The 27,172-nt window shown below is 53.6% G+C and overlaps 1 protein-coding gene across 4 annotated transcripts in view; it reads right to left on the minus strand.

The window, feature by feature from the left end:
- Positions 1–1,574: 1,574 nt before the first annotated feature.
- Topbp1 (DNA topoisomerase II binding protein 1) overlaps positions 1,575–27,172 on the minus strand; it is an 81,455-nt gene continuing 55,857 nt past the window's right edge. For 3 of the 4 annotated variants that reach the window (XM_070005434.1, XM_070005436.1, XM_070005435.1), the window contains 25 exons: positions 25,800–25,943; positions 24,032–24,213; positions 22,710–22,906; positions 22,240–22,419; positions 19,997–20,166; positions 17,299–17,462; positions 16,921–17,171; positions 13,979–14,337; positions 13,450–13,622; positions 11,932–12,143; positions 11,001–11,296; positions 9,963–10,133; positions 9,777–9,886; positions 8,537–8,660; positions 7,389–7,535; positions 7,182–7,278; positions 6,653–6,845; positions 5,873–6,093; positions 5,143–5,318; positions 4,579–4,690; positions 3,767–3,930; positions 3,360–3,497; positions 3,190–3,279; positions 2,954–3,115; positions 1,575–1,878 (listed from right to left, as the gene is read on the minus strand). In XM_070005434.1, the coding sequence (XP_069861535.1) occupies positions 1,744–1,878; positions 2,954–3,115; positions 3,190–3,279; positions 3,360–3,497; positions 3,767–3,930; positions 4,579–4,690; positions 5,143–5,318; positions 5,873–6,093; positions 6,653–6,845; positions 7,182–7,278; positions 7,389–7,535; positions 8,537–8,660; positions 9,777–9,886; positions 9,963–10,133; positions 11,001–11,296; positions 11,932–12,143; positions 13,450–13,622; positions 13,979–14,337; positions 16,921–17,171; positions 17,299–17,462; positions 19,997–20,166; positions 22,240–22,419; positions 22,710–22,906; positions 24,032–24,213; positions 25,800–25,943 (4,368 nt within the window). In that variant the 3' untranslated portion in view covers positions 1,575–1,743. Of the gene's footprint in view, positions 1,879–2,953; positions 3,116–3,189; positions 3,280–3,359; positions 3,498–3,766; positions 3,931–4,578; positions 4,691–5,142; positions 5,319–5,872; positions 6,094–6,652; positions 6,846–7,181; positions 7,279–7,388; positions 7,536–8,536; positions 8,661–9,776; positions 9,887–9,962; positions 10,134–11,000; positions 11,297–11,931; positions 12,144–13,449; positions 13,623–13,978; positions 14,338–16,920; positions 17,172–17,298; positions 17,463–19,996; positions 20,167–22,239; positions 22,420–22,709; positions 22,907–23,642; positions 24,003–24,031; positions 24,214–25,799; positions 25,944–27,172 lie in introns of those variants that run through there. The other variant, XM_070005437.1, reaches the window with a different exon arrangement.

Genomic DNA, 27,172 nt, shown 5'->3' on the forward strand with positions numbered 1-27,172 from the left:
GCATGAGCCACCGGCTCCTGTGTTACTGTCCAAGGTTCATTCTGCCAAGAGAAAGCCCAGGTGCACCAGCACCTGGTGTGGGTGCTAGCGGCTGCAGGTACATTAAAATCCTTGTTCTCTCAGATAGTAAATGTGGGAGTGGAGAGAGCTGAGGCTGAGTGTGGATTGTGGCAGAATTGGTGGTTAGGAAGTGGCAAAAATCGGGCACGTGACCTGGAGAGCCCTGTGAGCAGGTGGGTTTCTGTGGCCAGGCATTCATGAGACGATGCCTGCAGAACACAGGAAACTTTATTTTTTTTGTCTGTCCTAGGGCTAGCGCTCTACCACTTGAGCCATAGCGCCACTTCTGGTTTTCTGAGTGGTTTACTGGAGATCAGAGTCTCGTGATCTTTCCTGCCTGGGCTCCCTGGGCTCTCTGAACCCTGGTCCTCAGATCTCAGCCTCTGAGTAGCTGGGATCACAGGGAAGCATTGCCTTCTCTTGGACTTGATGCATCTTCAGGGTCCTTTTAAGAAGAAATGAGCAGTTGTGGCCACTCGGAGTTAACGTAGGTTAAGCTTCTTGAAATTACAGCCCAAATGAGATCTGGAGTTCTCCATCATGGACAACACAGATGTGAAGACACGGCAGCTTTCCTGTGGAACCTTTGCGGGAGCGTGCCACAAGCAGTATCTGAGACTTGGTGAGACTTGCTTACCGGGCTTGATGGCCCAGCCCAGCCCAGCTGCTCGTTCCGGTGAGTAGAAGCCACTCAACAAAACAACAAAGAATGACCCAAGTGTGGCGTGAGGATGTTCTCCACAAAAGTCTTGCTAGTACCCCAGGCTGGCCTCAAATTCATGATCCTCCCCACCCCTTTTTTTTTTTTTTGGGGGGGGGGGAGTTCCAGCTTTTTCTGCTTATCCTGCTTATGTGATGCCCAGCACACAACACCTACCACTGAGCCACTAGCCACTATTTAAGCCACTAGCCACTATTTAACCTTGGGCCAGGCACCCATCAGCTACCCATGAATCTGTACCCCATCTCCCTACCATCTTGCTCCCCCAGGGTGAAGGGGGGGGGGCCTGAACTCTGGGCCTGGATTATTAGAACCATCAGTCAAACGTGGCTTGGAGCGCGTATTGCACACCAGGAAAGCCCATTGGTTTTTGTGGCTTATTTATGTGGTGCCCAGGGCCTCTACCACTGAGCCAGTGGCCCCAAGCACTGTCCCTCAGCTCTTCAGCTCAAGGCTAGCGCTACCATTTGTTACAGCACCACTTCTGGATTTTTTTTAAATTTATGTGGTGCTTAGGAATCGAACCCAGGGCCTCGTGCATGCAAGGCAAGCACGCTGCCACTGAGCCACCTTCCCAGCCCTTGTGGGGTTCTCTTAAGGAAGGCTTCTTAAATCCATGTCTCTGACGTAAGCAGGAAGCTCTTGCTGCTCCACCGCTCACTAGGTGGAGCTGTGTGCCCCTAGATCCTTCCTTGAGCAATAACCTCTGCGGGGGGGGTGGGGGGTGGGGGTGGGGTGGGGGGTGTTTTCAGCCCATAGCCGTGGGCTACACACACAGCAATATTAGCTTCACTCACCTCCAGCCTCTGCTTTGTAACTTTATTAAGGCGACTGAAACTTCTATCATTATACTACACAAATCCATCCTACACAAATCCATCCATCGTGGTAGTTAATATACATACACATATATATATAATACAGAGACTGTCTTGGACATCTGGTCACGGGGCGCTGTCTGTCTAGCGAGGTCGCTTCACCTTGCTTTTCTCCACCGCCTCGGCAGCTTTCCTCTTCTGCGATGCTGCAGGTTCCTTATTCTGCAGGAAGGGGACGGCTTCTGGGAGGCAGTAGTTTTCTATACAAGGAGGGGATTCCTGCAAAGGGAAGAGAAAAGTGAAAAGTAAGCTTGTTTATATGCAGTTGCCTGTGTGTATGATGGCAGTACTGGGACCTTGGCTTTTCCACCCAAAGCTGGTGCTCTACCCATTGAACCATGCCTCCACCTCCAGCTTTTTGGTAGGTAGTTGGAAATAGTTTCTTAGATTTGTCTAGGCTGGCTTTGCACCTTGGTCTTCAGATCTCAGCCGTGTCGGTAGCCAGGTATATATATAGATGCAGATGTGAACCACTGGCGCCTGGCTACACTAATTTCAGAGGGCTGGGAAGGTGGCTCAGGGGTAGAGCGCTTGCCTTGAGCAAAAGAAGCTCAGGGGCAGTAGCCAGGCCCAGAGTTCAAGCCCCAGGACTAGAAAAAACAAAATTTTCTTCTAGGTCCTGGCAGGTCCACTCTTGGCAGGCGCTGGGCTGGGCTCTGGTGGCGCCTCAGCGGCCGCCACCGATAGTCACCGTTCCATCCCAAATCTTATGTCATGAAACTTTAAGGCCAAAACCCAACAGCTTCTCCCTGACCCCTGTCTCCTCCCCAGCCATTTCCAGTATCCAGCAGTGGACAGTAAGCAAATCCCAGGGGAGCTGGGACCTCGGGACCTCGTCTCCCCAAGTGCTCGGTCGATGAGCCCGACGTGGGGAGACAGACGGGAAGCGTGAGGCCCCACGTCCACGCTGGACACCTGAACTGAGGTCTGGGCTACCGCTGCAGGCGAGTCACGTGGAAGAGTGCTTGGGCGTGAGCTCCCACGTGCCAGGCCCTCAGCCCGGAGTTCCTTCCTCAGAACCCAACGAAGCACTTAGCAACTTCAGGCTTCCCGGGCTGACCATTACACAACGCTCAGGAAAATGAAGAGCACGAGGGTCTCCCGAGCGGCAGGTGCTGCCCTCTCTCTCTCTGAGGTTCCACGTCCTGCCACCAGAGGGAATCCCTGCTCTCCTGGGTAAGTGTCTAGCACGTTCAGTAACCTGAGCTTTTAGAAGCTGCTTGGGTTCTGGGGGAGACTCAGGCCCCCGCGGGCCGTGTCTGCGGGTGTGGAGCCTCGAGCCGGCGGGACCCACCTGCATGAGATAGTCGGCGATGTACTCGGTGCGCAAGCAGCGCACGTCCTGGGCGGCGGCCTCGGCCACGTTCACGCCCGAGTCCTCGGCCTTGCGCTTGTGCAGGTCCGAGAAGAGATGCGTGGCCTCTTTAAACAGAGACGCGGCGTGGCCGGACAGCACCTAGGGAGGAGACAATGGAGGAGCAATGGAGGCACGGCGGGGCGGGGGCGGACGGCGCTGGGGGGGACCCTCACCTTTGCTCCTCCCGACTGGAGAAGGCGCTTGAACCCCGCCTCTCGGGACTGCTCCACGTGCAAGATGACCTTCCACCCGCTGAACGCCCCCTGCGCAGGAAACAGCCTGGAAGTCACCGGGAAGCGGGCGGCGCGGGCTCGGGCGCGAGCTGGGGGGCCGCTGCGCGTACCTGGGCGCCGCCCGCCCGCCGCCGCTCCTGGATGGCCTTCCTCCAGCGCACGGCGGCGCGCGCCAGCCTCCGCTGCTGCTCCGGCGCGCCGCCCAGCGCGTCCAGGATGGCGCTGCTCCCCCACTCGTAGTCCTCCTCCTGCAGGGGGGACACGGCACACGGCCGCGGGTTTGCCGCGCGGGGCAGCGCCGCACAGCCACGTCCACCCCGGCTGCGTGGAGACCCGAGGACAGGCCCGGCAGCGCGCGCGCTCCACCCGCCACTGCCCGCTCCTGAACCCCCAACAGCTCCGCCGCCAAGAACCTAGAGAGGCGGGCGGCGGCGGGGAGAGAAAAGGAAGGGAAAGGCGAGACAGGAAGAGGGAGGAAGCGCGGGGCGCGGGGCGCGGGGCAGGGGCGCGGGCTCACCGGCACGAAGCGGCCCGCGGCGCGGCACGCTTCCATGAAGGAGCGGTGCACAACCCACTTGCCCGCGGCCACGGACGCCAGGAATTTCTCGTTGCGCAGCGGGTGCCCCACGACGATGTGCGTGCAGCTGGGGTCGAAGCACTGCTTCTCGATCACCGACCCGCCTGGGGGGGAGGAGGGGGGAGGGGGCGCCAGCTCAGCTCCCCGCTGCAGACAACCGCGCGCAGCGGTGTTCTGTCTGCGTGGAGTATTTTTTAAGTACAAATGTAGCTAAAATAATAAAAGAACCCTCTCGGCACGAGGCTGCTCCCGCGCCCTCTGTCCTCCTGTCTTCTCTGTAGGGATGGGGATGGAACCCAGGGCCTCAGGCAGATGTGCTAACAACCACTGAGCACCCACCACCACCCCTTCGCTTAGACTGCACTGGGACTCAAGCTCTTCCTGCCCCGGCCAGCCCAGACTGGAAGGCCCATGGGATTCCACACCACCTCACTGTACAACCACGTTAATACAACCTGAAACCAGTCCAAAACACACACACCCAATTCACCACCGCGTCTGGGTATGCTGCCTGCAGAGTGCACGCAGCAGGTCTAATCAAATCCTAGACCTCAGGACCCCGAGTTACCACCACATCATAGGCCCAGTACCAAGCGGGCGCTGCCTCAGCCTGACTACCTCTGACCTCTGCCATCCGCCCATCCATCCATCCAGGGCAGGACCCAAGCGTGACGCTCACAGCCTCACGCGCTGCCCTCTGCTTTCCAAACGTGCTCACGATGGCACGTGAGAAATGAAAGAAACGCCAGTACCTAGCTCTTCAATGAGATGGTAATAATCGATGCGCTCCTGGGGGTTGAGGGAGGACAGCTGGAATATGTACTGCTTCCTGAGATCGCCACGCGTCTCCTCCAGCGTTGAGATCTGCAACAGAGAGCTGCGCTTAATGGGCATTACATGAGGGCAGGTGCAGGTATCTGTCAGTGACATTTTGCCCAATCTTCGGAATGACCAACTGACAGCTAGACAACGCTAAGAAACGTGCGTTTTTCATCATCTGCTGGGACGACAACCCATTTCGACAACATAACCATGATGACGAAGGCCTACCACCAGTGTGCACAGCTTGTGTATGTGTGTGTATATGTGTGCGCGTGCACACGCACGCGCAGATCCTGGACCTTCAACTTGGGGCTTGGACACCGTCCCCAAGCTCTTCTGCTCAAGACTACTCTACCACCATTGAGACACAGCTCCACTTTCGTTCGGCAGGTTTCCAGGACCGCCCAGGCTGGCTTTGGACCGCGATCCATAGATGTCAGCCTGCTGAGCAGCGAGGGTGACAGGCGAGAGCCGCGGGCGCCGGCCACACCAACCTGTTCTTTAGGGCGTGGAGCCACAGGAGGGTGAGCCAGGGGGAAGGCAATGCTGGGGGCCTGAGGCGTTGGGATCAGGTGATCCTCACGTTTGGCTTTTGTTGGGAACTCCGCTTCGTCGGAGATCACAGGTCCTGGGGCTTCGATCACAGAGGTGCATCCGGGCTCGCAGACAGCTGAGGGAGACAAAAGGCTGGGTGTGATGCTGCCCACAGACTGGGGAGAACACGCTGGTCCAAGAGGAAGTAAAGCAGGCCGCTCGGCAGTGTAACTGCAACTCATCAGCCGTGCTGGCCCGGGGAGAGCCCAGGGCGGCCGCTGGTCTGTCTGCTTGGCACCGTGTTCTTGCATCAAAGAGCACGAGGAAGAGACGAGACAAACCCGGAATTCTTTTTTGCTCAGGGCTGGCGCTCTACCACTTGAACCACAGCTCCGTGCAAACAGGCAAACTCAAACAGCACAAAGAGCAATCACAAGTAGGCACTGGGCAGCAATCAGAACAAGTTAATAAAAGAGAAAAAAAGATTAATTGTCACTGAGAAAACCATGTCCACACACACACAATACACACACATACACAACACACACGCCCCTACATTTCCAAACGTAAAACCAAAACCTATTTCCAAGCGATGGATCGAGCGCTTCACGCTTCAGATCACGATCAGATCGTGACAAGATCACCATCACCCACTGCCAGCAGCAAGCGCGGCCTTCCCTTCCTCATTACCCTGCTCGGTCCCGTCCGCATCACGCGCAGGCTCCCACACAGCCGGGTCCGCCAACCCATTCAGGTCCACGCGAGGCTCGGGGCGCGGCGTGGGGCAGCCGGGCCACTGCCGGCTGCTGGCCAGCCGCGCGCGCTCCTCCCGGGCCGTGGGGTCATCCCAGATGATCTGCTCGCTCTGGGAGGGCTCTGTGTTGACGTCCGGCTCGCTCTGTCGAGACTGCCTGAGGAATGAGGGGAATGGCTGAGAATCACCGTGACGGATGGCGGGGCACACATGGGAAACTAGGCAGACTGTTTTTTTACTTTTGGTCGGTTGTGGGGCTTGAACTCTGGGCCTGGGCACTGTCCCTCAGCTCTTCAGCTCAAGGCGAGTGCTAGATCTACCCCTTTAGCCACAGCGCCACTTCCTGCCTTTTGCTGGTGAATAATCTCTCGAGCTGGCTGCCGACGGCTCCTAGCTAACACTCAGGAGGCTGAGATCTGACGACTGTGGCACAAGACTTCACTAACTCCAATTACCCACAAAAGCAGGAAATGGAGCTGGGGCCCGGTGACAGAGCAGCAGCCTTGGGCACTGAGGTCAGGGAGGGTGAGCAGGCCCGGAGTTCGAGCCCCAGGTCTGGCAAGGAGTCTCACGGACTTTCCTGCCTGGGCTGGCTTCAAACCCCCAAGAACCTAACCCTTCCTGGGACTATGACGTCTCAAGCGTCCACGCCATGGCACGGGGCCGCTCGCTTCCTTCCCTCGGGCCGCCTGTTCCGGCCCGTGGCAGGTGCGCACCTGAGCGCCTCCAGGACGCGGCTGCGGCTGCTGCGCACGGCGCGCAGGTTGTCAGGGGTGGAGGCGGTGCTTGGGCAGCCGCTGGGCGCGAGGGCGGGGCGGGGTGCCGGCGGCTTCACCAGGGAGGTGGCGGACATGATCTCCTGCAGCTGCCGCTGGAAGGTCTCTCGCATCTCCAGAGTCTGCGTCAGGGCTTGAAACACAGAGACACAGACACAGACAGACACCAGGTGAAGGGACTTCAGCCCAGGTTAAGGTCAAGAGTTAAGTGGCCAGCCAGGTACCAGCAGCTCACACTTGTCATCCTAGCTGGGATCTGAGGATCCACGGTTCAAAGCCAGCCCGGGCAGGAGTCAGTGAGACTCTGATCTCCAACGAACCACCAGACAACAGGAAGTGGTGCTGTGGCTCAGGTGGAAGAGCGCTCGCCGTGAGCTGAAGAGCTCAGGGACAGCGCCCAGGCCCCGAGTTCAAGTTCCACAACCAACAACAACAAAAAATTACTCAAATGTTATGGCCAATGCTCTACCTCCTTTCTCGTCTGCGCTGCCGCTCGCCGGGGCCGGCTCGTCGTCGGTGGCGGTCCCGGGCTCCGTGTGGTCGTCGTCCTCAGGAGAGCAGTCCGGCTGTTGAGGGAGGACACATTCTCAGCGAGTGCTCATGGGAGGCCCGCAGCGGGTGAGCCCGTGGTGCGGGGCTCAGGAGTTCGGGGTGCGGCCTTGGCCCCAGGTCTCACCGCATCCTGCTGGGCTGCACGCGCGGCCGAGGGCACGCGGCCGGCGCTCGGCCTGCTGTCCTGGAGGGCGCCGATGTTCAGGCTCATCTTGGGGTTGTAGGTGTGCGGGTACAGGGACTCGGGGAGCCGCCTGCCCTCTCGGGCACACTGCAAGGCAACAGTACAGTGGCACTCGCAGGGGTCCCACAAACACAACTGGCCGCACCACGGGGGAGCAGCAGGTGTGCGGTGAGCGGCTCTGCTTACTCATTCACCGCATCCTTAGAGGCTGGGGCTCAGCTACGGCAAGCGCGAGGAGGGCACTCCACCGCCTGACCCGCCCGGGACTTTCTTTTTCCAATAGGGTGTCTCCTTTTTGCCTGTGCTGGGCGGGACCGGGACCCTTGCATTGACACCTCGTGAAGCACCGGGGTGACAGGTGCAACACACCAGGCCCAGTCACTGGTTGAGATGAGGTCTCGCTACATTTTTTTTTTTTTTTTTGTCAGTCATGGGGCTTGAACTCTGGGCCTGGGCGCTGTCCCTCAGCTCTTCAGCTCAAGGCGAGCGCTCTACCACTTGAGCTACAGCGCCACTTCCGGTTTTCTGGTGGTTTATTGGAGATAGGAGTCTCACGGTCTCTCCTGCCCGGGCTGGCTTTGAACCGCGATCCTCAGATCTCAGCCTCCTGAGTGGCTAGGATTACAGGCGTGAGCCACCAGCGCCCGGCTTCTCGCTACATTTTTTGCTCGGTCTGGCCTTGAACTCTGATCCTGGTCTCGGCCTCACAAGTAGCTGGGTTTACAGACTGGAGCCACTCCGCCCAGCCTCACTTACGCCGTGATTAATAACTAACTACAAAGAGCGGGGAAGCATGGCGCGAGTGAGCGAATGCCTGCCTAGTAAGCCCAGGCCCAGGCCGGAGTTCAATGCCCAGTACCACCTAAACAAGGAACGGAAACGGGAGAGTGCCGGAGGGATCTGGGAGAACTCAGGCGATCAGGGTGAGAAGCAGGGTGGGCGATGGAGGGGAGCAGTGGGCCCCGGCCCCGCCCGGCTGCACACTGGGAGCGAGCGATGATCCTCCACGTGCGCGTGTGCGTGCGCGCACTGCGGCTAATGTCAGTGCCTGCCTCCCAGGAACGGAGGAAGGGGGAGAAGCGCCCCACCTCGAGAAGCCAGTGCTCCGAGACCACGCGCACGCCCCGCTCTCGCGCAGACTTGAACTCGCGATTTGTGTCGTTCGCGCGGCCTTGATAGAGGAAGTGAGTCACGGTCTCATCAAAATTCCACCTGTGGCGGCCGCGGGAAGCGAGATTGGGGGGGGGGTGAGAATGGGGCCATGTTAGTTCAGAATCCCCCAATACGCAGACAAGAACGCTGACCCCCACAAAACCTCCCCCAGAGATGATCACGCGCGTGATTCGCGTGGCAGGCACGGCACGGCACGCCCGCACCCCTCACGGCTCTGGCTCCCAGAATGCAAGGCGAGGAGAGGGTTAAGAAGGCACTTTTAAAAGTACTTTCCGGGGCTGGGAAGGTGGCTCAGTGGTAGAGCGCTTGCCTTGCATGCATGAGGCCCTGGGTTCAATTCCTCAGTACCACAGACACAGAAAAAGCTGGAAGTGGTGCTGTGGCTCAAGTGGTACAGCGCTGGCCTTCAGCACCAAGAGGCTCGGGAACAGCGCCCAGACTGAGTTCAAGCTCCAGAACCAGAAAAAAAAAAAAAAAAAAGTACTTTCTGGTTAGTGAAACATGGCCAAACTCCTAAATTGACTGTCCTCCAGTTGTTGGTCCTCCAGATGCAATAATACACTCTGAACTTGATCTCTCATTCACTCCTCACTGAAACAAGCAGAATCTCAAAATACGGGCATCATTATATGTGTCTGATAGGTAAGGAGACTAGAGAGAGATGGTGAAGGAGCCTGTCAGAGGACAGTCAGTGGGTGGCAGACCACACTGGACCTCAGGATCCATGCTCCGCTGGGGCAGGGCCGGCTGGGATTCTAGTTACTGAGGAAGCCGAGATCCGGAAGATCACGGGTGAAAAGCCTAGGCTAGGGTTTAAAAAAAAAAAAAAAAAATTTTTTTTCTTTTAAAGTTGGTTGTGGGGCTTGAACTCAGGGCCTGGGCGCTGTCCCTCAGCTCTTCAGCTCAAGGATGGCACCACCACAGTGCCACTTCTGGCCTTTTCTGTGATTAGTTGGAATTAACCCCAAAAGGCTGGGCTGGAGATGTGGTTCAGGTGGTAGAGTGCCAGCCATAAGCGGGAAAAGCTGGGCAGTGCAGAGATGCTGGGCCACCATGAGTTGTGCCGCCATCCCGGCCTGCACGGCCAGGCCGCGGTGGACTCAAGCCCGCGTGGATTTGGGGTGGCGGGCGCAGAACAGGCAGGTGTGCGGGTACCTGTAATCCGCCCCGAGGGAGGCGGCCAGCCCGTTCAGCTCGCTCTGCTTCTTGCCCAGCTTCTTGCTGACGCACACCACCACGCCGGCAAGCGGCTTGGCGGCCTCTTCCTGGACAGACAGAGGAGAAACGCGTCAGCCAGCTGTGCTGACGAGGTTTTAGGGCAAACCTCGAGAGGCGGCCTACCTCCTCTGCGCGGGCGGCCTTCAGCAGAGGGCTGGCGCACGGAGCAGCACCCCGAGAGCTGTTAGCCAGAGCGAGCTTCAGGCTCCTGACGATGACCTCCGACAGCGGGGTGCTCAGCTTCCTTGTGTGCTGGCTAGGGCCTCCTGGGGTTTCCAGAACTGCCAGTGCATCCTGTGCCCAAAGGGGAGAGGGAGGAGGAGAGAGGAGAGAGGAGAGAGGGAGAGAAGAGGAAAGAGGAAAGGAGAAAGGCGTAGAGAAGCAAACAGGGAAAAGGAGGACGGAGAGGTAAAAAGAAGGGGGGAGGACACCTCAGAATTAAAGGGTAACAGCGGCCGGGCGCTGGTGGCTCCGGCCTGTCATCCTAGCTACTCAGGAGGCTGAGATCTGAGGATCGTGGTTCAAAGCCAGCCTGAGCAGGAAAGTCGGTGAGACTCTGATCTCCCATGAACCACCAGCAAACCGGAAGTGGCGCTGTGGCTCAAGTGGTAGAGTGCTCACCTTGGGCTGAAGAGCTGAGGGACAGCGCCCAGGCCCAGAGTTCAAGCCCCACGACCACCAACAACAAAACAAACAAAAAAACTTTAACCTCTACCGGCTTCCCACAAAGCAACCAAGCAAAATGGTTTTGTTTTTCTTTTTTGTCAGTCCTGGGGCTTGGACTCGGGTCTGGGCGCTGCCCTGCGCTTCTCTAGTCAAGGCCGGCGCTCTAGCACTTTGGGCCGGAGCACCTCTTTTCTCATGGCCATTTGCTGTCCAGGCTGACACCGAATCAGACCCCGAGCTGCGCGCAGCTCAGCCTTCTAAGCAGCTGCGGTGGCAGGCGTGCGCGGGCGCCGGCCCACGGACAGCTCACGATGTCACTCTCTGCAGCTAATCTGGAGCCGTTTCGCCTCTATCCTGGGGACAGCCGGGGACGCGACTGGATTCTAGGACGCGTGGGGCTGACCTGGGATGCCGGGTGGGAAGCGCGCCCCCGCACAAGCTCTAGCTCAGGGCAGGCGGGCAGAAGGCTGGGGTCCTAACTGCTGTACCCCTTACCTTCACGTCAAAGGCTGGCTTGAAGAGCTTGTCCTTGGAGAGGAACTTGGAGGGCGTGTCCAGGTGCAGGGACGGCTCTTTCTGCAGCCGCTGTCCCCCGGGCGGGGAGGCCGAGGCCACGGCCGGGGCCGGGCCTGCGTGCTGCAGCATCACCGCCTGGAACGCCTTGCTCTGGAAGCGGTTCATGTCCAAGGGAGACACGGCGGGTTTCCTGCGGGGCCCCGCTGCCACCACCGCCGCGCCAGGCTGGGCTGGACAATGCACGCCGTTGGCGAGTCCATTTGCCAAGCTGTGCTCTGGAGATGTTAAGTGAAAAGAAACCGATGAGCCACTCGCCATTTACCTCTTCCCTCCGAGGTGCGTGAGAGCAAGCACGTGTGATACTGGGACTTGAACTCAGGGCCGACAGCTCTTGCTTAACCTTTTCCCTCCCAGCTAGCTCTCTAGCACCTAAGCTACGCACCACTTCCTGCTCCTTGCAGGTTAACTGGAGGCTTTAAGTCTCCTTCCAGTGGTGACCCTCACATCTCAGCCTACTAAGCCGCTGGGATTCAGCTGTGAAGCGCCGGTACCCAGCTTCCTCAGGTATTACGTGTGCTCAGGCTAAATACAGTCAAGTTCCTAGCCAAGAGCCCCATGGAGAAGAGGCCAGGACAGGTGTGGCACCCTGAGGAGACACGCAAGCCCAGCGTGTCACTATAAGCCACACGGGAATCCACGGAGGTGGGACACAGGCTCAATGTCCCCAGCCCCCAGGGTCCAGCTTACAGTAACACCCAAACAACGCCCCTCGGCTGCCCTCTTGTGGCCCACGGCCGACAGTGCATCTGGTTCACTGCCACCAGTGGGGAAGGCAGAAGAAACCAACCACCTCTCCTCAACGAGCCGCGCAGCAGCAGAGGAAGAGAAGAAATAAACGCAGATGGTGAACCTTCTCTGGGCAGACTGGCGATCAGAAATCGGCTTTCCTCCGCCCTCTGTCCCGTCCTAGCTGACTCCAGCAGCCAAGCGATGGTGACGGCCGGTAAACTCCACTTCTTGGAAGCCTCGTACTTAGAACCCACCGGTTCCTTCAGCACGAGGTGCGTGCTGGCCAGCATGCCTTTCTTCGCATTCGGCTTGCGAACAAAGTATTCCTGAACACTGGAATTTGTAGGGAAAGAAAAGCAAATCGTGACACAGACAATTATTCAGCCAACTAAAAGTGAGCTTCTCTTTTTCTTTTTGGTCGGTCATGAGGCTTGAACTCTGGGCCTGGGCGCTGTCCCTCAGCTCTTCAGCTCAAGGCTAGCGCTCTACCACTTGAGCCACAGCGCCACTTCCACTTTTCTGGTGGTTCGCTGGAGATCAGAGTCGCACGGACTCCTGCCCAGGCAGGCTTTGAACTGCGATCCTCAGATCTCAGCCTCCTGAGTAGCTAGGATGACAGGCGTGAGCCATCAGCACCTAGCTCCACCTTTATCTCTGTCCTTCACTTTACTCTTGGTGTTTTGGCAGCCGTGGGGTTGAACTCAGGGCCTTGTGCTTGCTAGGCTGGCACTCTTACCATATGAGCCATGCTTCCAGCCCACCTTTTTAATGAGTCTAAAGAAACAGTTGTGCAAAAGTTAACCTCAACTGTGACCTTCTAGATGTCAGCCTCCTGAGCAGCTAGGACTGCAGGTGGCGCACCTGGCTGCATTGTGCTCTCTCCTGGTTGTATTGGAAAGGGTAGTTATGTTTTACTTTATCAACTAATCGAAATGTACTTCTGTTTCTTCTTTGTGTTGGTCCTGAGACTTGAGTTCAGGGCCGGGGCACTAGGTGTCTTTTTCACTCAAGACTGGCACTCTACCACTGAAATCACAGCTCTGCTTCTGGCTTTCGGCTGGCTAATTGGGACAAGGGTCTTTCCTGTCCCCAAGGTTTTCCTGGACTTTCCTGGCCAGGCTGGTTCCAAACCCTGATCGTCAGATCTCAGCCTCCTGAGCAGCTGTGATGACAGGCGTGAGCCCTTGGAACATTTAGTGATATAACAGTATCCCCCCCCACCTTTTTTTTTTTACATTGCCCACCATCTCTTGGGGACTGGGTCGTGTGTATTCTGGAAGAAACCTCAGGTTCATTTTGTTTCACAGAGAAGTCACTGCTCAGGCTTACCATGTGCACTGCTGGCTAACAACAGCAGAATCAAATGGACGTACTCCGAGAGAGGTGTAACCCATCCGCTCGGCATGGCGCTTACACACGCAATTCACTCGCCATCAGCCTCCCCTGAGCCATCATGCCTGCGGGTCCTGTCTGCCGGGCATGCTTCTAGTACAGCCCCTGAGCCTGCTGGGCCCTCACACAGGCAGAGAACGTGCCACACACAGTGCAGGAAGGATTGCTGAGCAAATGCAAATGACAGCACTTTCCAGGAAGCCAAGACAAATGCGCAGCGACGGGGAGGTCGGAGGGCACTACATACCTTGCTCCAAGGTGATTCGCTAAGAATATCAAAGAATCTTTCTCTGCGCCCACACACTGGCTGAAGGAAATGACACAGCTGTGTAGAGGGGCGGCCCCGGCCACCACTGGAACGGGTGTGAAGAGAGGATTTGACTTGGGATCAACTAAAATCTGATAGTCTATGCAGGTAACCTTTAGAAACAAGACAAACAATAGAGCCAATCAGAGACCAAGAAAAAAAAAAAGGGGCTGGGAAGGTGGCTCAGTGGTAGAGCGCTTGCCTTGCATGCCTGAGGCCCTGGGTTCAATTCCTCAGCACCACATAAGCAAAAAGAAAAAAGCCAGAAGTGGCGCTGTGGCTCAAGTGGTAGAGCGCTAGCCTTGAGCTGAAGAGCTGAGGGACAGCGCCCAGGCCCAGAGTTCAGGCCCCACGACCAACAAAAAATAAAAAATGTCCTCTGTTTAGCAGTGGCAAGCACTCCACGCCAACCACGCCAACGCCAACGTGGGCTGGAAGCAGTGGCCCCCCACGGCCGGGCCTTCCTTACCAGCCACGTGTTGGTGACCACTGCTCCCACAGCGGCTTCCGCGTCACACCCCAGGAGGGGGACCACGGTGTAGTCAGCCTCGGCTCTGCTCCCCAGGGGGAGCACCTTCCCGGCGTACTCTCTCACGATGTTGGCGATGTGGCACTGGATCTCGTCGCGGAAGCCCAAAATCAGGAATGTCTTCCGTTGGAATAACCCTTCTTCACCAAGCACGGCGTCCTCGGGGCCGCAGGGGCTGGCGGGAGACTGGCCGCGGGGCGGGGAAATGTGGGTGGAGTCGCTCAGGGGCTCGTGGCCAGGGCGGCCGTCCCCGGGCCCAGCCTCACACGCCAAGGACGCTGCAGGCTCCTTAGGTAGAACTGGAAAGAGGAGGGCAGAGTTTGTGTAGCTCAGAGTCCGTTACTGCTTATTTCCTAGCGGAGATAGACAGGGAACCTGGGGTTGGTAATGCCGATATTTATAAAACTAAGGCTGAAAGGCACACGGCGAGGAGGGACGGGGTTACCAGGCATGCTGTCCTCCATGATGAAAGACCGCAGCCCTCACGTTCCCCACCCCCCCGCCCACCATGAAACTCCCCAACTAGCTAAAAACCACGAGGCTCCAGGAGGTTGACGTACATCATTCACGACACAATTGAGAAAACAGGCAGACAGAATTAACAAGTCTAGGGGGCAAAACCATCAAACCTTTAACAGGGAAAGAAGGATGTTATGCAGGCTGGGAAGGTGGCTCAGTGGTAGAGTGCTCGTCTTGCATTCATGAGGCCTAGGTTCGATTCCTTAGCACCACTTAAGCAGAAAAAGCCAGAAGTGGTGTTGTGGCTCAAGTGGTAGAGCACTAGCCTTGAGCTGAAGAGCTGAGGGACAGCGCACAGGCCCAGACGTTCAGCCCCACACACACAAAAAGTGTTACGTTTTTTTCTAAAAATTCCTAAGATGTTTCTCACAGCAGTGGAGCTACTAAGCAGCTATGCAGATTTCTTAAGCGGATGAATAATAGGCAAATCATCTCAACTCTCATTTGAGGATACGTGTTTGCTGATGGGTAGAAAAAAGTATCTATCTGTGCAAAACAATAAATGATACTAAAACAGTCTCTGATATGCAACAGGCAAAATCCAATTCACGCTAAAGGTGCAGGTAATGAGAGTATGTTTCTAAACCCCTACTCACGCTGTGCTGGGAGGTTTCTGTGTGTGTGATATTCAGTCTAGACCCTATCCCTGAGCCTTTCACTCTGGGCTGGCACGCCCAGAGTGTTTTTCTGGTGGCTCACTGGAGATAAGAGTCTCACACTTTCCTGCCTGTGCCGGCCTCCAACAGCGATCCTCAGATTTCAGCCTCCAAGGAGCTAGTCTGACAGGTGTGCACCACCCATGCCAGGCTGGCTGTGCAACATTCAATGTTTCAAGCTAAAAAGGTTTTAAAGACATTTTCCTGAAGTTTAGCAAGGATTTGTATAGCACAACGGGGCAAAAGAGGGAGAAATGGAGAAGAGGTCCAGCTTCCCCCTGACCGGACACTCAGCACGGGAGCAGAGATGCTGCAATGGCGGCCCTTGTTCGAGGTGTGTGCACCTGGGCCAGAGGGTGCAGTGGCCGACGCCCTCCTTGTTTCCCCAGGCTCCCAAGTGTGGAGGGAGGCCGGGTGTATGGGAGGTCTGCCAAAGTCCCCAAAAAGGAGGCCGTGAGTCCCAGGTGGGGCTGCAGAGCAAGACTACCGAAAGGACTTTAGGAATTAAAGCATCATTAGAATAAAAACCTCAATGAACAGGTGTGGCTGATGAGTAGCGGGTGGAGGGAGGGTAAGAGAGCTCAGAAAAATCTGAAAGATGAAATCTGCAAGAAAAGATGCACCATCCCTTCCTCACTGTGTCCGTTTAAATGAGAAGTGAGAGTCAAAGACAACCTGGTATTGGAATGGAGAAGCATCTTTTATCTTCAAAAAGAGAAAGAGAGGAGCTGGGCATGGGCTAGTAATCCCAACTAATGGGGAGGTAGAAGGAGGAGGATCAAAAGTTTGAGGCCAGCCCAGCGCTGGTGGCTCATGCCTGGAATCCTAGGTAGGCTGAGATCTGAGGATCACAGTTCAAAGCCAGCCCGGGCAGGCAAGTCCGTGAGACTCCTATCTCCAAGAGACCACTAGAAAACCAGAAGTGGTGCTGTAGCTCAAGCAGTAGTGCACTAGCCCTGAGCTGAAGCACTGAGGGACAGCACCCGGCCCAGAGTTCAAGCGCCACCACCACCACCAAGTTTGAGGCCAGCCCAGGCAGAAGTGTGCAATGATACTGTCTCAAGAACAACAACAACAAAAAAGAAACGCTGAGGGCTGGGAAGGTGGCTCAGTGGTAGAGTGCTCGCCTAGCACGCATGGAGCCCTGGGTTCGATTCCCAAGTACCACATACACAGAAAAGGCCAGAACTGGTGTTGTGGCACAAGAGGTAGAGCACTAGCCTTGAGCCAAAGAATTTCAGGGACAGTGCCCAGGCCCTGAGTACAAGGCCCAGGACTGACCAAAAAAAAAAAGAGAAAGGCTGAGGCAAAGGCCCAGTGGCAGAACACCAGCGGCGCGCGCAGAAGGCTCTGGTGTCAGCCCCCAGCACCGGGGGTGTCTGTGCCGCTCCGCTGCCCAGGTGTGGTGATCCCACACAGCTTTCACAGACCCAACCTATCAAACAACACACGGCTGTTCACGGGCTTCAGCGGCTCCCCCAGCTCGGGGATCCGATCGCATGGGGCGATGTCCACGGCTGCCCAGCGCACAGAACGGCTTCTGCCGCCTGCCGGAGGCTCCGCGGCAAGTGCCCACTGCAAACGCAACACAACAGGCACGGCCAGGGCACGCAGTGGACCCAAACGGAGAACAGGTGCACGCCCAACACAGAACCGCGAGGGGACACAGCTCGAGGCCCGGCAGGGCAGGCGCACGGGCACCCTTACCTATTGTGGAGTCGTTGCTCGCGTACTGGGACAGCAGCTCCTCATCAGCCGGCTCAGGAGCCTCCCGGGGGGTGACGTGGGGTGCACAGAAGCCGCCGCTGCTCTTGTTGGAAGGAGCTGCTTTACTTTCAGGCTGATCTGCCGCTGCGATCTCCGCGGGCTGGTAGCGCGGGTGCAGGTAGGGCTCCTCGGGAAGCAGATAACCTTTGCTGAAGCACTCCAGCAGCCACCTGGCTCCCACCACGTGAGGCCTACGATGACGACAGCAGTTACTCCTCTGAGCTAAAGACCGTCCTCCCCGTCCCGCGTTCCTCACTGTGGCGCGCATGCGCATGGCACACACAGACACACACGCTTTCAATTAAAACCGACAAGAACCTGTGGGCCGATCTACTCCAAAACTGCTTCAACTCATCATCGTAATCTCCCAGGATGACGTGAGTGACATCTTCATTAAGCTGATTAAAACGGATGCCACCTCCGCTGTTCACCAGTCTTCTCAGTTTGTCCAGCTTTCGGCCACTAAAACCGCACACATAGATCTGCAAGGAGAAAATACACCCCAAAGAGAAGCATGAGATCCTGATGGATTCTGTTCGATTGTTATTATAAAGGTGATGTACCTAAGTCAGGTAACAAGTTCATTTCTTTTTGGACAAGTTCACCCCTTCCCTTAACCTCTTCCAGGTTTTCCCTCCTACCTACGCACCTACTTGCGTAGTTCACCTTCAACAGTGTCTAGTGAGTATCACTGCCCCGTTTGTTCACCCTTTGACCCTGTATTTGTGTCCCCCTTGCCCTCTCAAAGACAGATACACAAGAAGAAAAAACACAAACAGCAACAAAGAAAATCCCTCGTTTCCACTTCCCGGAGTTCATCTGGACATTGTTCTGCATGGTCAGATGCACACAGGCACTGCACCACCTGTGTTCCTCCCCAGCATGTCCTCAGGTCTCACTGCGTGCGACTGTCTAGAGAATCCCGCCTGATTTCTGCCTGCGGGGTTCTGAGATGCTTTATACCTAGGAACCATCTAGTCGGTTGTGTGCAATGAGAGCTTCTAAGAACAAATCCTGAATGAGACTTTTATTTCTCTATACCACTATAGATGAAATTGTACATGGCAATTTCTAACACTTGAGTGGCTTCTTAAATTGTAATTACTTGTTTTATTTTATTTGGTAGCTACGGGGCTTGAACTCAGGGCCTGGGTTTCTTTTGCTTAAGGCTAGTACTCTACCACTTGAGCCACAGTGCCTCTTTCAGCCTTTTCTGTTGTTTTTTTCGTTGGTCATGGCTCTTGAACTCAGGGCCTGGGCACTGTCCCTGAGCTTTTTTTGCTCAAGGCTAGCGCTCTACCACTTGAGCCACAGCACCACTTCCTGTCTTCTGGTGGTTCACTGAAGAGTCTCAGGGACTTTCCTGTCCCGGCTGGCTTTGAACCATGATCCTCAGATCTCAGCCTCCTGAGTAGCTAGCCACCAGTGCGCAGCTGAACCTTTTCTGTGTGTGTGGTACTGAGGAATCAAATCCCGGGCTTCATGCATGCTAGGCAGGCACTCTACCACTAAGCCACATTTCTAGTCCTATTATTTGTTTTAAATCCTTGTTTGTTAACTTGGGAGGCTGAGATTAGGAAGAATGCAGCTTGAGGCTATCTCAAGAAGGAAAGTCGCAAGGCTCCTGCATCTCAACACAGAGAAGTTATCAGACAGAGCATGTGCCTGTCGTTCCAGCTTTGACTGGAAGCCCGAAATACGCGGATCTCCCTTCAGACTGGCACTGGGGCAAAAACAGAGATCCCATCTCAAAAATAACCAGTGCAAAAAAGGGCTGGAGGTGTGGCCCAAGCAGCAAAACACCTGCCCTGCAAGCTCAAGTTCCTGACTTCAAATACCAGTACTGTGGGAGGGGGAGACAGGGACAGACGGGACCCCCACAAAACTTTTTTTTTTTTTTTTGGATCCGGTCTTGGGCTTGAACTCTGGGCCTGGGCACTGTCCCTCAGCTCTTCAGCTCAAGGCTAGCGCTCTACCACTGAGCCACCTTCCCAGCCCATCCACCTCTGTGCTTTGAGGCATACAAGTATTATAAATCTACCTCCAACTGCGTTTGCTACCTAGGCATCTCCACTGATAACTAACATTTTACCAAAGACCACAATCATGTATCCATCTCTTCCCTGGGAGGGGTAGTTAAGTCAGTCATGTGTAGGGTCAGAGTTCACACACACTTCCCATAACCACTGATCACTTTTAGGAGGACAGAGAGCCTTCTCTCTCTCTCTCTCTCTCTGCAGTACTGGGGTTTGAACTCAGGGACTGGAACATGGTAGGCAAGTGTTCTGCCCCCTGGACCACACCGCTCACGACCTTTTAGTTTTAGGTTATTTTTCAAACAGGGTCTTGCTTTCCAGGGCGTGTCTCCTTCGCCTCCCAAACAGCTCAGACCACCACACTCAACTCACTTATTGAGATGGGAGGTAGGGGTGCATGCCCCATTTTCTGCATTCCTCCTTAGTAGCTGGGATTCCAGGTGTGAGCACTGTACCTGGCTCCAATTTTTCTTTCTGGGCTGGTACAGGGTTTGAACTCAGGGCCTTATACACTTGCTCGGCTGATGCTCTTACTACTCAAGCCCTGCCTCCAGTCCAGCTTTGTGTAATATTTCACCACTAGGAAGAGAGCTGGGGGGAGGGAGTCCCAACTTACATCTCTGAGCTAGGACTTCAATTCTCTAAGTACTGACTTGAAGCAATTCCATCTTAGAATTGAGGGAATTGAGAGATTATAATAAGTAACCCCTTCACGGAACGAGCTGATGAATGCAGTATTGATGCGGTGTACTTGACACACGCAAACCTAACGTGTCGTTCAGAAGCCCAGTGGGTGGAGATTAAGGTCATGGAAGGGCTCCCAGGGGAGCTGAGGAGGGAACAGGACTCTGAAGGTGACTCTGAAGCAGGTGTGTCCCAGCCAAGAGACAGGCAGGCGTTAACCTAGCGGAGGGTCTGGGCGCACAGGCAGCAGGCCTCACCAGCTCAGGCTCGCTGCGCTTACTGCATGGGAGACGTACCCGGCAGCCGTCTAACAAATCCTCAGGGGCCTGAAAGGCACTGACGTCCAGGGTGTCTAGGTTCTCAGCGGTGGAGTCCAACTTGCTGCTGAGAGCCGAACTGCATACTGACTCATTGATGTAACTTCCGCTTACGCTGGAAATGCGGCTGACGTTGGAAAGAGCTTGAACTACATAGGCAGAGAAGAAAAGAATAAATTCAAGGAGATAATACTAGCCAGATGGCAGTAAGTCTTCTTATATAAATTTAACCTTTCTTGCCACCAAAGGGGTACGAACTATTCCTGAAGAGTCAGAAACTGCTTTTTTGTTGGTCAGGGCACAAGAGGCCTGGCCAGAATTTTTTTTTTGCCAGTCCTGGGGCTTGAACTCGGGGCCCCGGCACTGTCTCTGAGCTGCTTTTGGCTCAAAGCTAGCGCTCTACCACTTGAGCCATTGATCCGCTTCCAGCTTTTTCTGTGTATGTGGTGCTGAGTCCTGCATGCTAGGCAAGCACTCTACCACTGAGCCCCCTGCCCAGCCCCCAGAATTTATTTTAATTGAAAACTTGATGGTCAAGTATGAGAAACAAATATAAATTAAGTCTCCTATCTTATTAAAATGGAAATCTAGCTGTGGGCCAGTGGTTCACACCTATAATCCTACTTACTCAGGAAGCTGAGATCTGAGGATCATGGTTTGAAGCCAGCCTGGGCAGGAAAAGTACCTGGAACTCTATCTCCACTGAACCATCAAAAAAGCTGGAAGCGGGCTGGGAAGGTGGTTCAGTGATACAGTACTTGCCTCACATGCATGAGGCCCTGGGTTCAATTCCTCAGCACCACATACACAGAAAAAGCTAGAAGTGGTGCTGTGGCTCAAGAGGTAGAGAGCTTGCCTTGAGCTGAAGAGCTGAGGGACAGTGTCCAGAGTTCAGGCTCTATGGCAAAAGAAGGAAAGAAAGAAAGAAAGAAAGAAAGAAAGAAAGAAAGAAAGAAAGAAAGAAAGAAAGAAAGAAAGAAAGAAAGAAAGAAAGAAAGAAAGAAAGAGGGCTGGGAAGTTGGCTCAGTGGTAGAGCACTTGCCTTGCATGCTTGAGGTCCTGGGTTCGATTCCTCAGCACCACATAAGCAAAAAGGAAAAAGCCAGAAGTGGCGCTGTGGCTCAAGTGGTAGAGCACTAGCCTTGAGCTGAAGAGCTGAGGGACAGCGCCCAGGCCCAGAGTTCAGGCCCCACAACCAGACCCAAAAAAAAAAAAAAAAAAAAAAAAAGAAAGAAAGAAAAGAGAGAGGAGGGGGGAGGGAAGGAAGGAAGGAAGGAAGGAAGATTTCAAAAAGCTAGAAGTGAGCTGGGTGCTGGTGGCTCACGCCTGTAATCCTACCTATACTACTCAGGAGGCTGAGATCTGAGGAGCACAGTTCAAAGCCAACCTGGGCAGCAAAGTCCGTGAAACTCTTATCTCCAATAAACCACCAGAAAATTGGAAATGGTGCTGTGGCTCAAGTGGTAGAGTGCTTGCCTTGAGCTGAAGAGCTCAGGGACAGCATCCAGGCCCAGAGTTCAAGCCCCACTATTGACCCTCTCCCCCTACTCCCCCCAAAAAAAAGGCTGGAAGTGGTCAGGACCTTAGGTTCAAGCCCCAGGACAGGACTAGGACTGGCACTGATGTGTGCACACACACACACAAATAAGAAGTCTTAGTAACAACAACAAAAATAGTCCTGTTTAGCCGGGCGCTGGTGGCTCACGCCTGTAATCCTAGCTACTCAGGAGGCTGAGATCTGAGGATCACGGTTCAAAGCCAGCCCGGGCAGGAGAGACCGTGAGACTCCTATCTCCAATAAACCACCAGAAAACCGGAAGTGGCGCTGTAGCTCACGTGGTAGAGCGCTCGCCTTGAGCTGAAGAGCTGAGGGACAGCGCCCAGGCCCAGAGTTCAAGCCCCACGACCGACAAAAAAAAAAAAAAAAAAAAAAAATAGTCCTGTTGTAAGACTTGTGTGATTGCTGGGCCCTGGTGGCTGATGCCTGTCATCCTAGCTACTCAGTAGATCTCAGCCTCCTGAGATCTGGGGGAAGACACTCCTTACTGTATCTCAATGACAGTATTAACGAAAAATCTTTGGTCCTCCCAGTGCCAGTGGCTCTGGAAGTCCAGGGTCTCGTTCATGAGCGAGTGGCAAGCACTCTGCCCCTGTACCACGTTCCCACCCCACCACATGACTCTTGACGGACAACCGATGGCAGTCTGGTGGATGAGACTTACTCTCAGAGGTGCTGACAGGGCCGGTGGGGGTGGAGGTGTTGGGCCCGCTCCTGGCTGCCGGTGCGGGCTCTACTTTGTACATAGACTCATCCTGACAAAAGCCCTTCTCCACGCTGTCAAAAAACCACTGCGTGCTCACACAGTGCACGTTCCACTTCCTGGCGCACTCGTATTTCTGTCCTGTTGTTTAATGACAGACAGACAAATGCAGACATCGTCAAGTTTGGGCAGGTGAGTTCATCTGAAGATACACCTGAACCAAGCGCTCAAGTTTATAGTAATACAACCTACACAGACATTGGGGGTGGGGGAGAGGGAGGAGGGGAGAGGCAGGGTCATGCAATTGCTCTTCTATGACCCAACATTTTAAGGGAGAGAAACTAACAGCAAAGCCAGCTAATCACATCTTGTCTCGTAACAGCGCAGTAGGTTTGGTATCGGAAGGGGGTTTGCCTTTGCACCGGTTTTACCTTTGGGTTCTCTGACTATGAGGTGTGTGCACTCATTCATTTTCAGCTGCCCCATGTACTGGCCCCCGTGCTGCGCGGTGAGCTGCTGGACCTCCTTCCTGTCAGCGCCACCCAAGCCCGTCACACAGATGACGCAACCGAGGAAGACGGGACACCGGAAATCCTCCATGTTGACCTCAGTGTGCCTAGCTATCTTGCTGGAGGAGAAAAGGAGGAAGAGTGAGAGCATTACACGGGTCAGTCTTGAATGAACCACACACACAATGACAAAGAAACTGCTTTCCCCAGGTAAGGATTTGTCATGGTTTTTAAGGGGAGATGGCACACATTCAGAACTGCACCTCAACACCAAGTCTCTAAGGTATGTTTCTGCTAGTTTCTCAAAAATATTGTATCGAAAGAGAGATCTCTACTTATTCATCTCAGCCACTGCTAGTTAAAATGGCACATGCTCCAGAATGAAACCTGAATCTATTGAAAACGCTAAGGTTCTATAAACTGGACTTTGTAAATGAAAGTGGTGGGTGCTGGCAAAACACCAACAAAACCACCACCCTGGCTGTGGCTGCAGAAGTGCTGAAGGGGGGTGGGGGCTTACAGTACGCAGGGGCCAGCGTGCAGGCCCTGAGGATGCCATGGTGCCTGGACTTAGGAATGCAAATCTGATTCTAGGGAAAACCTACTGTGCCTGGAAGTATGCTCTAAGCTTGACCTGGGGGGGGGGGGGGGGGATCAGATGGGGGACGGGGGATGGGAAGAGGTAGGGAGAGGGAGGCCAACTTGTTTTACATACACTCGCTGCCTAGCCCAGCCCAGATAACTGGACACAGGGTCCTCTCAGTCTGGGTGCCCGCCCCTCAGCTGATGGCTGATGGAAGTTCACTCTCCATCTTACCCAACCAACGCTCACTGTTACAGGTCAGCACGGCTTACCCATGGCTGTCATTGTCCATCTCAACACAGAGGCACAGCATTGAAGGATGATGCTACAGTAGAGCCACGGTTGCCAAACTGACTTCCTCAATTAGTTTTTACAAGTGTTTACACTGAGGACAGTTTTATGGTCAAAGCATGTTCCTGCTAGCTAGCGCTAAGCTCACGGCCCCTCTCCCTGTAGACTCACACCCTGACTGAGCTCTCAGAGATTTTTTTTTTTTGCTCTTCTGTTGCCAGTGGAGAAAAAGTAACGATCCATCTCTGTGTCTGAATAACAAACCCAAAGACCATATCACAAAGCCTCCCCTAGGAAAACCCGCAGTCTGCCAAAGTAACTGGATGCATCATTTCTTCAAATCTCAAAGACACATCAATGCCTGTCTTACTTCTCCTGTGACTTCTCCCACAGGGTTCTTATCCAAGAAGAAAGCATTATAGGTTTCTTTAGGTTGGCGGCAACTAAGTACTTTTTGCTTCCCACTTCTCCAGCAATGAGGTGAGTTACTGATATGTTGAGGTCTCTGTACACTTGTCCGCCCATCATCTGCACGTATTTATGAACTTCTTCCTGTAGTCCAAAAGAATGTCAATACCAAAGCAAACAATGGCTCTTCCACTTTTATACAACAGCCCACAAGCCTCTTCTGTCGTTGATAACATGGACAAATGTTTCTCATTATCATGAAGTTAAATAATTCATTAAATCACCTTTTGGAAGATGACCACGGATTTAAAATTTTTAAATAGCCATTTTCCTAAACACACCCAGACGGTGCTCTGGTCAACCGCCAAGATGATGTACAACAGCGTGTTCTGAGGTTATATGGTCTTGTGACAGCTAAGCCTGTGTTAGAAGACATGCTCCCTGCAACTGTGTTACTGTTAAGCCACAAATGACTATAATTGTTTTCAATGCCACGAGTTTATTCAACTACGTTGCTCTTATAGTGATTATGTTTTTACATACTATATATTTTCAAAATATAAGTTATAGGGCTGGGAGTGTGGCTTAGTGGTACAGTTCTTGCCTAGCATGCATGAAGCCCTGAGTTCAATTCCTTAGTACCACATAAACAAAAAATGGTAATAAGATATATGCATTTACACATGTTATAGTTAACCTGGGCATGGTGGTTCACACCTGTAATCCTAGCTACTCAGGAGGCTGAGATCTAAGGATTGTGAGTCAAGGACAGCTCAGATTTTTTTTAAAAAGCAAACCCACACTATTATTTCAGACAACAGCAAGCGGGTAAGATGACGTGACTATAAGAGAATCAGGAATCAGGCTAGATGGGGCAAAATGCAAGATTGTATTATTTAAAATACCATGAAAGCTAAGCTGGGTGCTAATGGCTTACACCTGAAATGCTAGCTTCGCAAGAGGCTGATATCTGTGGATAGATTTAAAGCTAGCTTAAGTAGAAAACTGTGAGACTCTTTTATCTCCAATTAACTATCAAAAAGCTGGAAGCAGAGCTGTGGCTCAAGTGGTAGAACACTAGCTCTGAGTAAAAGTAACTCAGGAATAGTGCTCAGGCCTTGAGTTCAAACTCCCAGTACCTGTACAAACACACACATACACAAAGCTAAAAGAGCTATACAGTTTATATATGTACATATATGTAATTTGTATCTTAAATATATAAAGATAAATGTTCATACAGCTCGCCTTAGAATCTTTTTTATAGACTATCCACTTGTGAGGTTGAGGTAAGACCATAGCAAAGATCAGCCTATGCTACACAGTGAGTTCAAGACCAGCCTGAGCTATCTAGCAAGACCCATCTCAAAATCAGGAAGGGCAGAGGATATAGCTCAGTGGTAGTGCTGTTCTAGCATGCACCAGGCTGGGCTCCCTTCTGAACACTACAAAAATACACGAATGAGTGCATAAATACCATCTTGGCTGGAAAAATGTGATTCAAAAACAAAGTTCACTAACTGCAAAGGAAAAATTGAGTTTCAATTAGCCAATTTTCAACTAGATGGATTCCTTTACAAATAAGACACACTGTTGACTATTGTATACAAACCTTAACGCATGAACGCTTTGTGCAAAGGTCTTTCACATTACCTCCTACACCGTGAAAAAAAAAAAATCGAGTGGTAACAGATCTCTAAACAGATGGGCAGACTCTTCCCAACTCTTACCCTCTTGTCTTTCTCCAGGCTTGTACAAGATACAGTTACGTCAGATAAAACCATGTTGTACACGGGATGCTCTGCTCTTGGGACGCACTGCTGGTGGCGCATACAAAACAGGACGACCTGAGGGCCAACAATTCGACAGCCAAGCTACCAAAAGAAGTAGTTCTAGTAAGTAAAGGAGAAGACCACGATCCATACAGGACTGTTTGGTAGTGGTCACAATTATTTACAGAAGCTGATGCAGAAAACCAGGCAAAATGTGAGGGGGAGGCCCGGCGGCAGTGGCTTACGCCTGTCATCCTAGCTACTCAGGAGGCTGAGATCTGAGGATCACGGTTCAAAAGCCAGCCTGGGCAGGAAAAGTCCCGGAGACTCTCATCTCCAACGAACCACCAGGAAACCGGAGTGGTGCTGTGGTTCAAGTGGTAGAGCACTCGCCTTGAGCTGAAGCGCTGAGGGACAGCGCCCAGGCCCAGCGTTCAAGCCCCATGACCAATGTGCGCGCACACACACACAAAACAAACTAAAAGAAAACAAACAGCACATCATCATCAAAAGAAACAACCTCCATGATGCCCTCATGCAAAACTCATCAAAACTGCTGACATGAACGTAGCTTTGACGCAGTATGCTGTGGTGACAATTTTCAATGGAAACTAGCAGTGGAGCTGCTTGGAAGGTAAAGAGACTACGCTGAGCTCCTCCCCCCCCCCCCCCCCCACAAAGAATCCTAGCATGTCACACAAAAAGATGTACTGGTCTCAACAATATGTTCATTTGGGTTCAGAATACTTTCACCTCAAAGTCTTAGTAAAAGGAAGACCCACAAATTTGTAGTCTCAACTTAAGCCCTTTTCAGGATCCGGGTGTGGCTCAGTGGTAGAGCTCTTTACCTGGCAGGCATGTTCAATCCCTAACATAAAAAGGGCTTCGTTTGCACTGATCCTTAGCTAAGGTTTTCCTCAGCTCCAGCTATGTAGGCCAAACTAAACAGTTAATCTCGATGGGGCTGATTTAGATTCCTACAAGAAAAGGACTCTCGGCCATGAGACGATGCGTTTTTGATGCTACCATTCTGACAAGCAGTGGCATTTCCAAAAGGAAGATAAAACCAACAGTGCCCTTGGCACAGTGGGCACAGCCCTTCCGTGAAGAGCACAGACTTGGCATCTGCCCACTCCTCCATGCTCTTCTTCCAACAAGAGTCAGTCACCTTTTTGTAATCTAGATGGAGTCACAACCAGTTCACTTTTTTATTTCAAGGCTTTTCTCTTGTCCAGACACCAGAAAGTAGTGAGTCAGTGAACTCCAGAATGTTCAGACCCTATCTACAGGGCAGAGGTACTAAATTCCACACTCCACAGAAAAGATGGGAA

This window comes from Dipodomys merriami, unplaced genomic scaffold (genome assembly GCF_024711535.1).
Source record: "Dipodomys merriami isolate MVZ:Mamm:240054 unplaced genomic scaffold, mDipMer1.0.p SCAF_68, whole genome shotgun sequence".
NCBI classification, from domain to species: Eukaryota; Metazoa; Chordata; class Mammalia; order Rodentia; family Heteromyidae; genus Dipodomys; species Dipodomys merriami.